General features: G+C 44.3%; 1 protein-coding gene across 1 annotated transcript in view; it reads left to right on the top strand.

Moving 5' to 3' along the window:
* ZBTB16 (zinc finger and BTB domain containing 16) overlaps positions 1–14,539 on the top strand; it is a 242,480-nt gene that overhangs the window by 146,850 nt on the left and 81,091 nt on the right. The window contains exon 4 of the mRNA XM_060787438.2: positions 7,603–7,689. Within this exon, the coding sequence (XP_060643421.2) occupies positions 7,603–7,689 (87 nt within the window). The remainder of the gene's footprint in view (positions 1–7,602; positions 7,690–14,539) is intronic.

The following is a 14,539-nucleotide window of genomic DNA, read 5'->3' as shown; positions in this document are numbered from 1 at the left end:
CATACGCTATAGCTCCCCAATTCCCTTGGGTTGGAGTCAACTTTTTCTTCTTCTCCTTCTGTGCGCTTCCAAAAAAAAAGGCATCCTTTTCCTTTGAACATCTGCGCGATGGCCCCTTAATTGCCAGAAAACCTCACAGCAATCATCCAAATTAGTTTCTGAATCCTTTGACGCTTTCTCTCTCTTTTTTGTAAGCTGCAGAGCTATAGTTTAGAGATTTCTCAAGTTGGCCGTTGTATTAATTAATAGGCTATTCGTGGAGAGACGTTTCTTGGGCTGAATACTAACCATGTTTAAGAAAGGTATGGGCTTTTTTATGTATGAAAAGGAAAGAGAGGGATTCGGAAAGTTATCCTTCGGACCTCAGAAGAGTTCTGAAAGGCAGGAGCAAGAGTTGCTTTGCGTCTCCAGAAAGCAAGGAAGAATTATGATGATGGTGGTGTTGATTACATTTAACTCAATGGTTCCCAACCTGTAGTCCGTGGACCACCAGTGGACTGCAAGACTGAAAATATGGTCCGTGGCCTCATCATTACTACACTGTTGCCTTGAAACACAACAAGAGCGATGGGTCTCGCAAAACCCTCATACACTGCTGAGGCAATGGGGATGTTGGGAGGGGAGAGACTGAGTAAACCATGAAAGATTACTCCTACCACATCAGCTCTAGATCATTAAATACTAGCCGTCCACTGCCACGCGTTGCTGTAGCCCACATGGGGGTTCTGTTTGGGAGGTTTGGCCCAATTCTATCATTGGTGGGGTTCAGAATGCTCTGTGATTGTAGGTGAACTATAAATCCCAGCAATTACAACTCCCAAATGTCAAGATTCTATTTTCCCCAAACTCCACCAGTGTTCACATTTGGGCATATTGAGTATTCGTATAGAGTTTGGTCCAGATCCATCATTGTTTGAGTCCACAGTGATCTCTGGATGTAGGTGAACTACAACTCCAAAACCAAAGTACAGTTCCCACCAAACCCTTCCAGTACTTTCTGTTGGTTGTGGGAGTCCTGTGTGCCAAGTTTGGTTCAATTCCATCGTTGGTGGGGTTCAGAATGCTCTGTGATTGTAGCTGAACTATAAATCCCAGCAACTACAACTCCCAAATGACAAAATCAATGTTTTTGAGTGGACATCCATTGGGTTGTTAGGTGTCTTGTGTCCAAATTTGGTGTCAATTTGTCCAGTGGTTTTTGAGTTCTGTTAATCCCACAAAGGACCATAACATTTTTATTTATATAGATGGTTTTCTGTGGGCAATATATTCTGTATCAGAAACTAGAGCTGATGTGGTCTGTCCAATGCAGTTTTCTGAATCAGCACCCCAAATAACCTAACTGGATCTAAAGTTGATTAAAAACTGATTCATAACCCTTTTGGTACGAATGTTGGAGAGGGGTCCCTGGTCAAAGTGGTCCCTGGTCAAAAAAAAGTTGGAAACCATTGATTTCTTTCTTTACAAAACCTATTGAATGTATTGTCGAAGGCTTTCATGGCTGGAATCACTAGGTTCTTGTGGATTTTGGGGGGCTATAGAGCCATGTTCTAGAGGCATTTCTCCTGACGTTTCGCCTGCATCTATGGCAAGCATCCTCAGAGGGAGTGAGGTCTGTTGGAACTAGGACAATGGGTTTATATATCTGTGGAATGGCTGGGGTGGGGCAAAGAGCTCTTCTCTGCTGGAGCTAGGTGTGAATGTTTCAACTGACCACCTTCATTAGCATTTGAAGGCCTGCCTGAGCCTGGGAAAATCTCTTGTTGAGAGGTGTTAAGATGTGCCTGGTTGTTTCCTCTCTGCTGTTTTGCTGTTGTAATTTTAGAGTTTTTTTAATACTGGTAGCCAGATTTTGTTCATTTTCATGGTCTCTTCCTTTCTGTGGAAATTGTCCACATGCTTGTGGATTTCAATGGCTTCTCTGTGTAGTCTGACATGGTGGTTGTTGGTGTGGTCCAGAACATGGTGGTTGTTGGTGTGGTCACATCAACTTCCATAAAGTTCACTACCAGTTTAGTCCCATACTGCCCACCTCCCACCACCCAAGGAATGCTTTCATTCAGGGAAAATTTCATCCTCGATTTTACATGTTTCCTCCACCACAGACATCCCAGTTCTTTCTTACTCACTCTCCATTGGTGAGGAATTTGCATGACCCTGCCCACTGACTCTCCCTTAACCCTTTCCTGAATATGGAACCCAGGAAAGAATGGACATGGAACGGCTTAGACAACGTTTTTGGGAAATGAGTTAATAGGAAGTCACTGATGATTATGTGTTTTACAATTTTTACATTGTTTTTATAATGTGCGCTCAATGTTTTTAATTATGTTTTATGACTATTGTGACATCGAATTGTGTCAGTTGTAAGTCACATCCAGGCTGAGAAAGGTGGCATAGAAATGCTGAAAATAAATAAATAAATACATAAATAAGGGATCTAACTGGGAAAAAGTGCCAAGAATTATTTCATTTTAGACGATCCTTGCAAGACAGCGTGAGTTTCCAACTGCTGTTTCCACCTCTTGGTTTCTCTAATAATCGTTCCCAGTTATCTTTATCGATTTTTATTGTTTTAACTGGCTTCTATTGATTCTGCTCAGACAATGCTCCCAGACCTTTTGACATAGAGCAAGACACACATATTTGAATACATGGATGAATGCATGAAATGATGGGATGGGTGAGACCTTCTCTCTGCTGCAAGAATGGTTTCAGAAATCTCATTTTTCAGAGAGGAAAATTGATGAAATGATGCATTTTAGATGTAGGAATAGGTCCGTAAGCTCTCCATAGAATGATTTACACTTTGTTGTTGTAGGTTTTTCCGGGCTATATGGCCATGTTCTAGAGCAGTGGTTCTCAACCTTCCTATTGCCACGACCCCTTAGTAGAGTTCCTCATGTTGTGGTGACCCCCAACCATAAAGTCATTTTCATTGCTACTTCATAACTGTCATTTTGCTACTGATATGAATTGTAATGTAAATATCGGATGTATTTTCATTTACTGGACCAAATTTGGCACAAATACTCAATACACCCAAGTTTGAATACTGGTGGGGTTTGGGAGGGGGGATTGATTTTGTCATTTGGGAGTTGTAGTTGCTGGGATTTATAGTTCACCTACAATCAAAGAGCATTCTGAACTCCACCAACGAAGAAATTGAACCAGTCTTGGCACACAGAACTGCCATGACCAACAGAAAATTCTGGAAGGGTTTGGTGGGCATTGACCTTGAGTTTGGGAGTTGTGGTTCACCTCCATCCAGAGAGCACTGTGGACTCAAACAATGATGGATCTGGTCCAAACTTGGCACAGATACTGAATATGCCCAAATGTGGACACTGGTGGAGTTTGGGGAAGATAAACATTGACACTTGTGAGTTGTAGTTACTGGGATTTATAGTTCGCTTACAATCGAAGAGCATTCTGAACCCCACCAATGACAGAATTGTGTATAAAAATCTATACACATAATAAAAGTGAAAATATGTATGTGTCTGGGGTGCCCACTTCCACAAACATCTTTAACCCACAGTGCTGAGGAGCCACCAAAAGCTCTCCCTCCAATGACATTATATGTCATAGTGTACACCATGAACATGTAGTCCAAGCCCTGCCAATGTCTTCCCCAAACACTACAACACACCACCCAAGGAATACTTTCATTCAGGAACCATTTAATCCTAGATTTTACGTGTTTCCTCCACCACAGACATGCCAGTTCTTTCTTACTCTCTCCATTGGTGTGGATTTACATGTCCCACCCACTTCCTCTCCCTTAACCCTTTCCTACCCTTTTCGACTCTGTCTGCACAACAATCAGAGCAGAACTGAGCAGCAACTAAACATACTGGAGGAGTTTGCGGGATTGATTCCACATGGTGGAAATTGTAGTTCACCCTGCCTCAAGTCAGAGCACTATGACTCCCAATGACAATGGGCCTGGACCACATTTGTCACACAGAACCTCAAGGACCAAAGAAAAATGGTGGAGAGTTTTGGGGGGAATTCACCTTGATTTATAGCCATTGTAAATACTGGGATGTATAGTTCACCTGCAATCAAAGAGCACTCTGGACCCCACCTACAATGGCCCTGGACCTAACTTAGAACACAGAACCTCCATGACCAACAAAAAATGCAAGAGGGCTTTGGGGGAAATTCACCTTGATTTATAGGAGTTATAGTTCACCTACATCCAGAGAGCACTGTGAATGCAAACAACAATGGATCTGCAGCAAATTTGGCATGCATACGCAATATGCCAACATTTGAATACTGGTGGGTTTTGGGGGCAATTGACCTCAACATTTGTTAGTTGTACGTACTGGGATTTATCGTTCACCTGCAATCAATCAAAGAGCACTCTGGACCTGCCAATGATGGCCCTGTACCTAACTTAGAACACAGAACCCCCATGACCAACAAAAAATGCAGGAGGGCTTTGGGGAAATTCACCTTGATTTATAGGAATTATAGTTCACCTACATCCAGAGGGGAAAATTCACCTTGATTTATAGGAATTGTAGTTCACCTACATCCAGAGAGCAATGTGAATGCAAACAACAATGGATCTGCAGAAAATTTGGGACGCATACACAATATGCCAGCATTTGAATACTGGTGGGTTTTGGGGGAAATTGACCTCAACATTTGTTAGTTGTAGGTACTGGGATTTATAGTTCACCTGCAATCCAAGAGCACTCTGGAGCTCATCAGCGATGGCCCTGTACCTAACTTGGCACACAGAACCCTCATGACCAACAAAAAATGCAGGAGGGCTTTGGGGAAAATTCACCTTTATTTATAGGAATTATAGTTCACCTACATCCAGAGAGCACTGTGAATGCAAACAACTGGATCTGCAGCAAATTTGGCACACATACGCAATATGCCAACATTTGAATACTGGTTTTGGGGGGAATTGACCTCACCATTTTTAGTTGTAGGTACTGGGATTTATATGTAGGTACTGGGATTTATAGTTCACCTGCAATCAAAGAGCACTCTGGACCCCACCAACGATGGCCCTGGACCTAACTTAGAACACAGAACCCCCATGACCAACAAAAAACGCAGGAGGGCTTTGGGGAAAATTCACCTTGATTTATAGGAATTATAGTTCACCTACATCCAGAGAGCACTGTGAATGCAAACAACAATAGATCTGCAGCAAATTAGGCATGCATACGCAAAATGCCAAAATTTGAATACTGGTGGATTTTGGGGGGAATTGACCTCGACATTTGTTAGTTGTAGGTACTGGGATGTATAGTTCACCTGCAATCAAAGAGCAGGTCCAGGTCCTTAGATGATGGACCTGGACCTAATTTGACACACAGAACCCCCATGTCCAACAGAACGTGCTGGAGGGATGTGACGGGACTGACCTACCATGGTGGGAGTTGTAGTTCATCCTTCAGCTAGAGATCATACTGAACCCCAATGGTGATGCATCTAGAGCAAACTTGCCCAACATGACAAACTTTAACTACTGATGGAGTTTCAGGGGGTTAACCTGGCATGATGTGAGTTGTAGTACACCCACAATCTTATGCATTTCATAAAATAAAAAAAAAGGCTGGAGGGATTTGATGGGACTGACCCACCATGGGACTGACCCACCATGGTGGGAGTTGTAGTTCATCCTTCAGCTAGAGATCATACTGAACCCACCGATGATGCATCTAGAGCAAACTCGCCCAACATGACAAATGTTAACTACTGATGGAGTTTCAGGGGGTTAACCTGGAATGATGTGAGTTGTAGTACAGCCACAATCTAATGCATTTCGTACAATAAATAAATGACTTCTTCTAATCATTCAAGCTAGTTGGCAATAAAGCCCTACCATTACTTGCTCAATCCCAAATCAGTTGAACATATGAGATGGGAACGTCCAAAGTGCAATCCTTGCATCAGCCGTATTCTCCCTTGGGCCACTTCATATCTCCTTTGGACCACCCCAAACGAATTAAGGGGAAGATCGGTGCCAAAAACTTCCCTACGAGGAGCTCGTAAAGCCTTCCGGAAAGTGTGCGAAGTGCTTTGAACGTTCCCTGGCATTATATAACCGCTAATTAAAAGTATGATGATTGGGAAATGTTAAAGAGAAGCGATTGCCTCTTTGCTAATTGCTTCATCTTGAAAAGGCTTCAACCCTCAACTGTCGCTTTGCAAATAAGGGCCTCTTGCTTGTGCAAAGGGAGACATCGGAGGAGAGCATGCCTTCCCCCGTGGAGGGTGTCTACACTGTACAAATAATGCAGTTGGACACCACTTCAACCACTACGTGTTCTTGGGAGTTTCAGTTTTGCAAGGTCTTGAGCTTTGTTTTGTCGAAGGCTTTCATGGCCGGAATCACTGGGTTGTTGTAGTTTTTTTCAGGCTATATGGCCATGTTCTAGAGGCATTCTCTCCTGACGTTTCACCTGCATCTATGGCAAGCATCCTCAGAGGTAGTGAGGTCTGTTGGAACTAGGAAAAAGGGTTTATATATCTGTGGAAAGACCAGGATGGGACAAAGGACTCTTGTCTGCTGGAGCTGGGTGTGAATGTTTCAACTGACCACCTTGATTAGCATATAATGGCTTGACATTGCCTAGAGCAAACTTTTGTTGAGAGGTGATTAGATGTCCTTGTTTGTTTCCTCTCTGTTGTTGTGCTCTTGTAATTTTAGAGTTTTTTAATACTGGTAGCCAGATTTTGTTCATTTTCATGGTTTCCTCCTTTCTGTTGAAATTGTCCACATGCTTCTTGTGGATTTCAATGGCTTCTCTGTGTAGCCTGACATGGTGGTTGTGAGAGTAGTCCAGCATTTCTGTGTTCTCAGATAATATTCTGTGTCCAGGTTGGTTCTGTGTTCTCCAATAATAAAATGCTGTGTCCAGGTTGGTTCATCAGGTGCTCTGCTATGGCTGACTTCTCTGGTTGAAGTAGTCTGCAGTGCCTTCCATGTTCCATGATGCATGTCTGGGCAATGCTGCTGCGTTTGGTGGTCCCTCTGTAGACTTGTCCACAGCTGCATGGTATCTGGTAGACTCCTGCAGAGGTGAGAGGATCCCTCTTGTCCTTTTGCTGAGTGTAGCATTTGTTGGATTTTCTTGGTGGGTCTGTAGGTAGTTTGTATGTTGTGTTTCCTCATCAGCTTCCCTCTGCGGTCAGTGGTTCCCTTGATGTCTAGCAAGAACACTTTTCCTCTGGATGGATCTTCGTCTTGACTCTTGTGGATTCTTCTCTGTGGTCTTGCAGCTCTTCTGATGTCTGAGGTGGAGTCTCCCTTGGCCTGGAGAGCCCAGTTGAGGTGGTTCAGTTCATCTTGGAGGAGGTGGGCTTCCCAGATTCTCTTTGCACGGTCTGCCAAGGCTTTAATGGTGCTTCTTTTTTGACTTGGGTGATGGTTGGAGTTTTGATGTAGATATCTATCTGTGTGTGGATTTTCTGTAAATGGTCTTGAGCTTTCTTTGCCAAAGAGTCCTGGTGCCTCACCAAACTACGCATCCCAGGATTCCATGGTAGTATTCTTGCAAAGAGAGTAAAGGTTTTACTCTCCTTGGCCTAACTATATTCTCTCTGTGTCTCTCTCTGTTTCTCCAGCGGGTGCCAAAGCCTACGTCTGTGATCACTGTGGTGCACAGTTCTCTAAAGAAGACGCCCTTGAAACTCACCGGCAGACACACACTGGTAATTATTATTATTGCTGTTGTTGTTGTTGTTGTTATATATGTCCCACTTTGAGCCCCCGGTGGCGCAGTGGGTTAAAGCACTGAGCTGCTGAGCTTGTTGATCGAAAGGTCGCAGGTTCGATTCCGGGGAGCAGCGTGAGCTTCCGCTGTCAGCCCTAGCTTCTGTCAACCTAGCAGTTCGAAAACATGCAAATGTGAGTAGATCAATAGGTACCGCTCCGGCGGGAAGGTAACGGCGCTCCATGCAGTCATGCCGGCCACATGACCTTGGAGGTGTCTACGGACAACACTGGCTCTCCGGCTTAGAAATGGAGATGAGCACCACACCCCAGAGTCAGACATGACTGGACTTAATGTCAGGGGACAACCTTTAACCTTTCTCTTTACAAAGGAGACTCAAAGTAGCTTCTTTCCATTGGATCTTCATCCTTATTTCTCAAAACAATGTCCTATTCCTACAGGAAAAAGTGGCATTCAAGGACCTCAGGGGACGTTGGTTTTGATGTTGTGGACTGCTCCTCAAACTCTGTTATTAGTGGCTATAAATCAACGGCATTATAAGTTTCAGCCATGAAGTCCATCTGAAAGGAAGAGGTCTTGGAGAGGTCTCCAGTCTTCCAAATGCCTCCTCCTTGTCCTCATCTCCAGAACGTTCCTTCGCAGACCTTCTCCTGCATTAGATTGGAGAAGGTCTAATGCAGGCCTGGGCAAACCTGGGCCCTCCAGGTGTTTTGGACTTCAACTCTCACAATTCCTAACAGCCTCAGGCTTGAGGCTGTTAGGAATTGTGGGAGTTGAAGTCCAAAACACCTGGAGAGCCCAAGTTTGCCCAGACCTGGTTCAATGACCATTTTCATGCACTGAGCAGGTTGTCTCTTGTGGCCTTGAGCAAAACTGTGTCGGAGCCAAATAGGACAATGCAAGGATGCTGAAATAAACCTTGGCATTGTTGTCTCTTGATTGAGAGCTGGGCCTCTAATGCTCACGTGTGGCTTGTATATATGTCAAAGGGTGGGACTTCTGATAAAGACTTTGCTCAATGCCTCTTGCTCAAGGCAGTTGCTCAATTTCTGATGCCAACCTTGATCGATCGGATGATCTAATCACACTCCCTGAGTTCCCACAATGTTCCCACCAGCTGGAGGCTTGGTTTGAGTTGCTTCACATCAGAGTCAGAGAGGATGGAAGGAAGACTCACCCTCCATGTACCATCCCTTGAGAATGGGCTCTCCTTGTTTGATGGTATCATCATTATCCTTTGAGCAGGCCATTGTGGAAATGCAGTTATGGATGGTGCAAATGTGTTAGTGCGGTCTGCACTGTAGTGAACTTATCCCCAAGGCCACCTGATCTTCTCAAGCAATGGATGGAGAACCTCAACCAATGTGGCTAAATCAGACCCTCCTGGGTTTCCAAACTTTGGCTCATTGTTTTACTTCAAAGAGTAGCCTTTTTCTGCTGTGAGAGTTTTCATAGTATACTTACTTAGTTATTTGCTTGTTTTATATCCCACCGATTGTGAATGGCCATTGGTGGCTTCCATCCCAATGTAGGACTGAATGTGCTCCGAGTTGGAGTGTGAACTTTGAAGCTGAACTCCTATCTTCTCTTTTTGGAGATAGGATTTCAGCACCTCAAACGGCTCCTTTAAAGTTTGAGCTAGAACCAAAATCTGGTTGTTCTTGCCTTGACGACATGGAAGCCAGTCAACACCATGGATACTTCAAGGGGATCTTGAATGTTTTCCTGGCCTCCAGCTTCCTTTTCCTACTCGCAAGGCAGCAAAGAGCGGCCAAGGAATGAATGAGGTAGTTCCCTCCTGCACTACATTAGGCCAAGCAAATCTCTTTAGTACTGATGAACCAATAAATGTCATTAAGGATGGAGGGTATGCATCTGCAGGTTGAAATTTAACACACTGGATGCTATCTCTGCTTTCGAGTGTTCAGCGACTGTCTCGATGCTGGAGGATCTGAAGGTCACTTGTGTACATGCGTACAATGGATATTCGTGGCACTATTTGAACCGGTGGGCAAAAGGGCAGTTGATAAATTGGGGAAAGAGTTGCCACTTTCCTTCTCTTGAGCCACTTAAGACCCGGAGCAGATAAAATGGCTTATTATTAACATAAGTGGTAGTGCTTTGGTGAAGAGGAAGGTCTCTTGCCATTATGGGAGACTGCAAGGGATTAGTCCAATGACAGAGTCTATGAGTTGTATGAAAACCCCTTCCAGATTTCAGTCTAAAGCAGTGGTTCTCAACCTGTGGTCAAATCAAATCATTTATTTCGGTCATTGACCAGCACAGGAAATAGTCACATTTTCATACAAACTTGGTATGTTTGGTACATTAAAAATATAAATATAACTACTGAAGCACAATTTGGATGAGGGAGCAGAAGGGGAAACAGAGTAAAAACATACAATGCCCAGATTTCAGTCTAAAGCAGTGATTCTCAACCTGTGGTGTTTTGGCCTACAACTCCCAGAAATCCCAGCCAGTTTACCATATGTTAGGATATCTGGGAATTTAAGGCCAAAACATCTGGGGACCCACAGGTTGAGAACCACTGGTGTAAAGCATCTTCCATTAAAAAATGACCTGGTGGTAGATGATGTGGAAGTCCTCTTTCCTTGTTCTTCTGGAGCCCATTGAGAACCTCTGCCAGCTGAGTAAACATTGTATTGTCGAAGGCTTTCATGGCCGGAATCACTGGGTTGTTGTAGGTTTTTTCGGGCTATATGGCCATGGTCTAGAGGCATTCTCTCCTGACGTTTTGCCTGCATCTATGGCAAGCATCCTCAGAGGAGAATGCCTCTAGACCATGGCCATATAGCCCGAAAAAACCTACAACAACCCTGAGTAAACATTATTTATCTAGATGGACAAATAGGTTCAGCTAATGCCTTTGTGCTCCTAGTCAAGAGCTCATGAAGACGACATTGACATCTTGACAGAAGGAGCAAAATTCAAAACGAACTTAACAGATCAGAGAGATGATTGGCCAAAACTAACAAAATGAAGTTCAACAGCGAGAAATGCAAGATACTCCACTTAGGCAGAAAAAAATGAAATGGACAGAAACAGAATGGGTGATGATGCCTGGCTTGAAAGCAGTACGTGTGAAATAGATCTTGGGGTCCTCGTGGACAACAAGTTAAACATGAGCCAACAATGTGATGCGGCGGCAAAAAAAGCCAATGGGATTTTGGCCTGCATCAATAGGAGCCTAGTGTCTAGATCCAGGGAAGTCATGCTATCCATGCTCTATTCTGCCTTGGTTAGACCACACCTGGAATACTGTGTCCAATTCTGGGCACCACAATTGAAGGGAGATGTTGACAAGCTGGAATGTGTCCAGAGGAGGATGACTAAAATGATCCAGGGTCTGGAGAACAAGCCCTATGAGGAATGGCTTAAAGAGCTAGACATGTTTAGCTTGCAGAAGAGAAGGTGGAGAGGAGACATGATGAGGGCCATGGATAAATATGTGAAGGGAAGTCAAAGGGAGGAGGGAGCAAGTTTGTTTTCTGTTGCCCTGGAGACTAGGACGTGGAGCAATGGCTTCAAACTACAAGAAAGGAGATTCCATCTGAACATGAGGAAGAACTTCCTGAGAGTGAGAGCTGTTCAGCAGAGGAACTCTCTGCCCCGGAGTGTGGTGGAGGCTCCTTCTTTGGAGGCTTTGAAGCAGAGCCTGGATGGCCATCTGTCAGGGGTGTTTTGAATGATTTTCCTGCTTCTTGACAGAATGGGGTTGGACTGGATGGCCCATGAGGTCTCTTCCAACTCTATGATTCTAAGTATCTATCAAGTGAGGAGGCTGCCCATTACTTCAGGGCAAATTAGCACAGTCTTGGGTTCCTCCATATTGGACACTGGTCTCAGGAGCAATGGCACATTTGCACAGGAATACCATGGCGTGTTGAGTGTGGAGAGAGGAATGGTCTTGGGCAAATGTGAAAGAGACCCGATTGAGCCGAGCATCCCTTCAGGAATTTCTCCCCATTGATGCTGAAGGAGGGATCAAAAGGGAAAGAAGCCACCTGTGAAATGTTGTGCGTTTGTATCATTCAGCAAGGACTCGGCTCCTGGAAACAAAGTTGGAGAGCGTTCCTAGTTATTGGGTTTCAATGATGACCTTGGTTGGCAGGAGTTGGGAGGACGGCAGGTCAGGTGGGACCCCTGAGACAGATTAAGTATGTTTTGATTTAAAACTTTGGGACAGGAATGCCATCCGCCTGCCAAGAGGGCCGTGCCGGTGCCAGAGCTCCAAGGGTGACAGGAAAACGCCGGAATGGAGGGACCAAAATAGGCGGCTCTGGGTCAGCCTGACCCAAACGGAGCAGGTTTATCATTGCCTCCCTGAGTTGTAAACAAGGGCTTCTCAGTTTACATGTCATAAGAGTGTTGGATGGCCAAAACGGGCCTCCCACTTGCCAAGAAATGGATAGCTTCCTCTGGCTGAGCGGGACTGGAAATAGCCAAGAACAGCAAAGTAAAGGAAGGAGATCTAGGCTTGCAGGCATTTGGGATGAAATGCACCTGAAAGAAAACATCAGAGACCATGAGAATGCCATCTCCATATTTTGGATTTGTTTGGCTCAACAATTCTTTTGTTGGAATTGTAACTTGTTGACAGATCAGACCAAGAGAATGCTCAGCAATGGCTCCTCTTCATACTGGGAGGAGTGTCTAGTGGCATAGTCTTGTTGGGCATCTTTATAAATGGCTTGGATGATGGGATGGAAGGCATTTCAATATGACACCAGATTAGGAAGGGGTTGTCCATACACCATAAAGCCTAAATATCCTAAATATCCTAAAAGCACCAGATTCTCTTTGATCTTTGAAGCTCATCATGGTCTGGTTAGTCCTTGGATGAGAGACCACCAACTAATACCAGGTGATGTTTCAGAGGAGACACTGGCAAAACCACCCCTGAGGTTTCCCTATCAAGGAGAACCCTATGAAATCCATGGGGTCACCATAAGTCAAGGTCGAAATGCACCAGAGCTCATATGTTCTTGGAAGTCAAGCAAAGTCATTCCAGGTTAGCTCTTGGATAGGAGACCACCAATGGATACCAGATGCTGTAGGTTGAATTTCAGAGGAAGGAACTCACAAAACTACCTCTGAGAGGGTTGTTGTAGGTTTTTCGGACTGTGTAGCAATGCTCTAGAATTTATTTTATTTATTTATTTACAGTATTTATATACCGCCTTTAATAATAATATAATAATAAAACTTTATTTGTACCCCGCTACCATCTCCCCAAGGGACTCAGTGCGGCTTACATGAGGCCAAGCCCACAACACAGCATTAACAAAGCAAAAACAACAATAATACAAGCAATAAATAAAACTCATAACAACAAATAAGCAATAAACATTAACAATAGCACAACGACAATTAAAAACTTATGGCTGGCCAAATATCATAATTAAAATTTTAAAATATGTTGGACATGGCAGGTAAAATATGATTACGGTGGATTTTCAGGAAGTGATGGGCGTGCAAAAAACAATCCTAGGTCATTAATAAAGTGCATTTAAGGACAGATTGTTGGGAGTTTCTTATTCTGGGAAGGCACATTGGAATAACCACGTTTTCAGAAGCCTCCTAAAGACTGCCAAAGTTGGGACATGCCTAATGTCCTTAGGAAGTGAATTCCAGAGACGAGGGGCCACCACCAAGAAGGCCCTCTCCCTCGTCCCCACCAGTCGCACCTGCGACAGAGGTGGGAGCACGAGCAGGGCCTCTCTCACCCCTAGGGGTGACTCAAAGGAGAGAAGCATTCTCTCCTGACGTTTCACCTGCATCTATGACAGGCATCCTCAGAGGTTGTGAAGTCTCACAACCAGGCCTCAAAATCAGATGCTTACCATAGATGCAGGCAAAACATCAGGAGAGAATGCTTCTGGAACATGGCCATACAGCCCCAAAACCCTACAACAACCCAGTGATTCTGACCGTGAAAGTATTCGACAGCTACCTCTGAGTCTTCCTTGTCAACTCTATAACATTGATAGTGCATTGATAGACAATCTGAAGGCACATTAGCTACTCCAGAGAATATGATCAGAATTTGAGATGTTCTTGGCTGATTGGAGCATGAGTCAAGAGTCAACTTTGAAAGCCAATTACGTTTTGCTACTTTAAGCCACCTCCCTAATGTTTAGGAGACAGTTTTGACTCTGTAGGGTCCACGCTGGTTGGCTTGGCTTTTCTATTACTGAGAAGAGAGCTTTGGCACCCTACCTTGCCTGGAGTGGTAAAGGAAGGAGGAAAAAAAGAGAATGTATTATTTTCAAATTAAAAAGCAATGAATTCTGTCACTGCCAGTTGCTGGAAGTGTGCCTTTTGGTACTGCATTTATGCAGAAGTCGTATGTGCTAGTTCCTTTCTCTGCCTTCCCCCCCTTTTCTGTAATAGCTGTTGACTTTCTTAAAAAATATCAGAGGTGATTGGTGTAGGATTTCCTTGGCCGGGCCAAAGTATTTCACATGAGCCGGTGACTTATAGCAGAATGCTGCGTAAGGCCAGCCCCTCTCCCTTCTCCGCCACTGTGCGCTTCTGTTTGTACAGTCAATACCCTGGCATGGATTTGCTCCTGACCTAATTTCACTCTCTGCTACGGCAGGGGCATGTGGGACGCCTAATATAGAGTTTATTTTCTTAGCCCATGGCTTCCTTGCCATGACACAGTTTGATTAGGAGGCTGAGCAGCACTCCTTGTCATGGAATGGATTGACAGTCCGCTTTGTGGATCAGGGCAAGTGGTTCTGAGACAGATTTAGTGAAGGCCAGCGAAGGGGATGGACATCATATGGAGCAGAACGTGGTAT

The sequence above is a fragment of the Anolis sagrei genome, chromosome 7 (assembly GCF_037176765.1).
Source record: "Anolis sagrei isolate rAnoSag1 chromosome 7, rAnoSag1.mat, whole genome shotgun sequence".
Classification (NCBI taxonomy): Eukaryota; Metazoa; Chordata; class Lepidosauria; order Squamata; family Dactyloidae; genus Anolis; species Anolis sagrei.
This window is presented reverse-complemented; position numbering and strand designations above follow the sequence as displayed.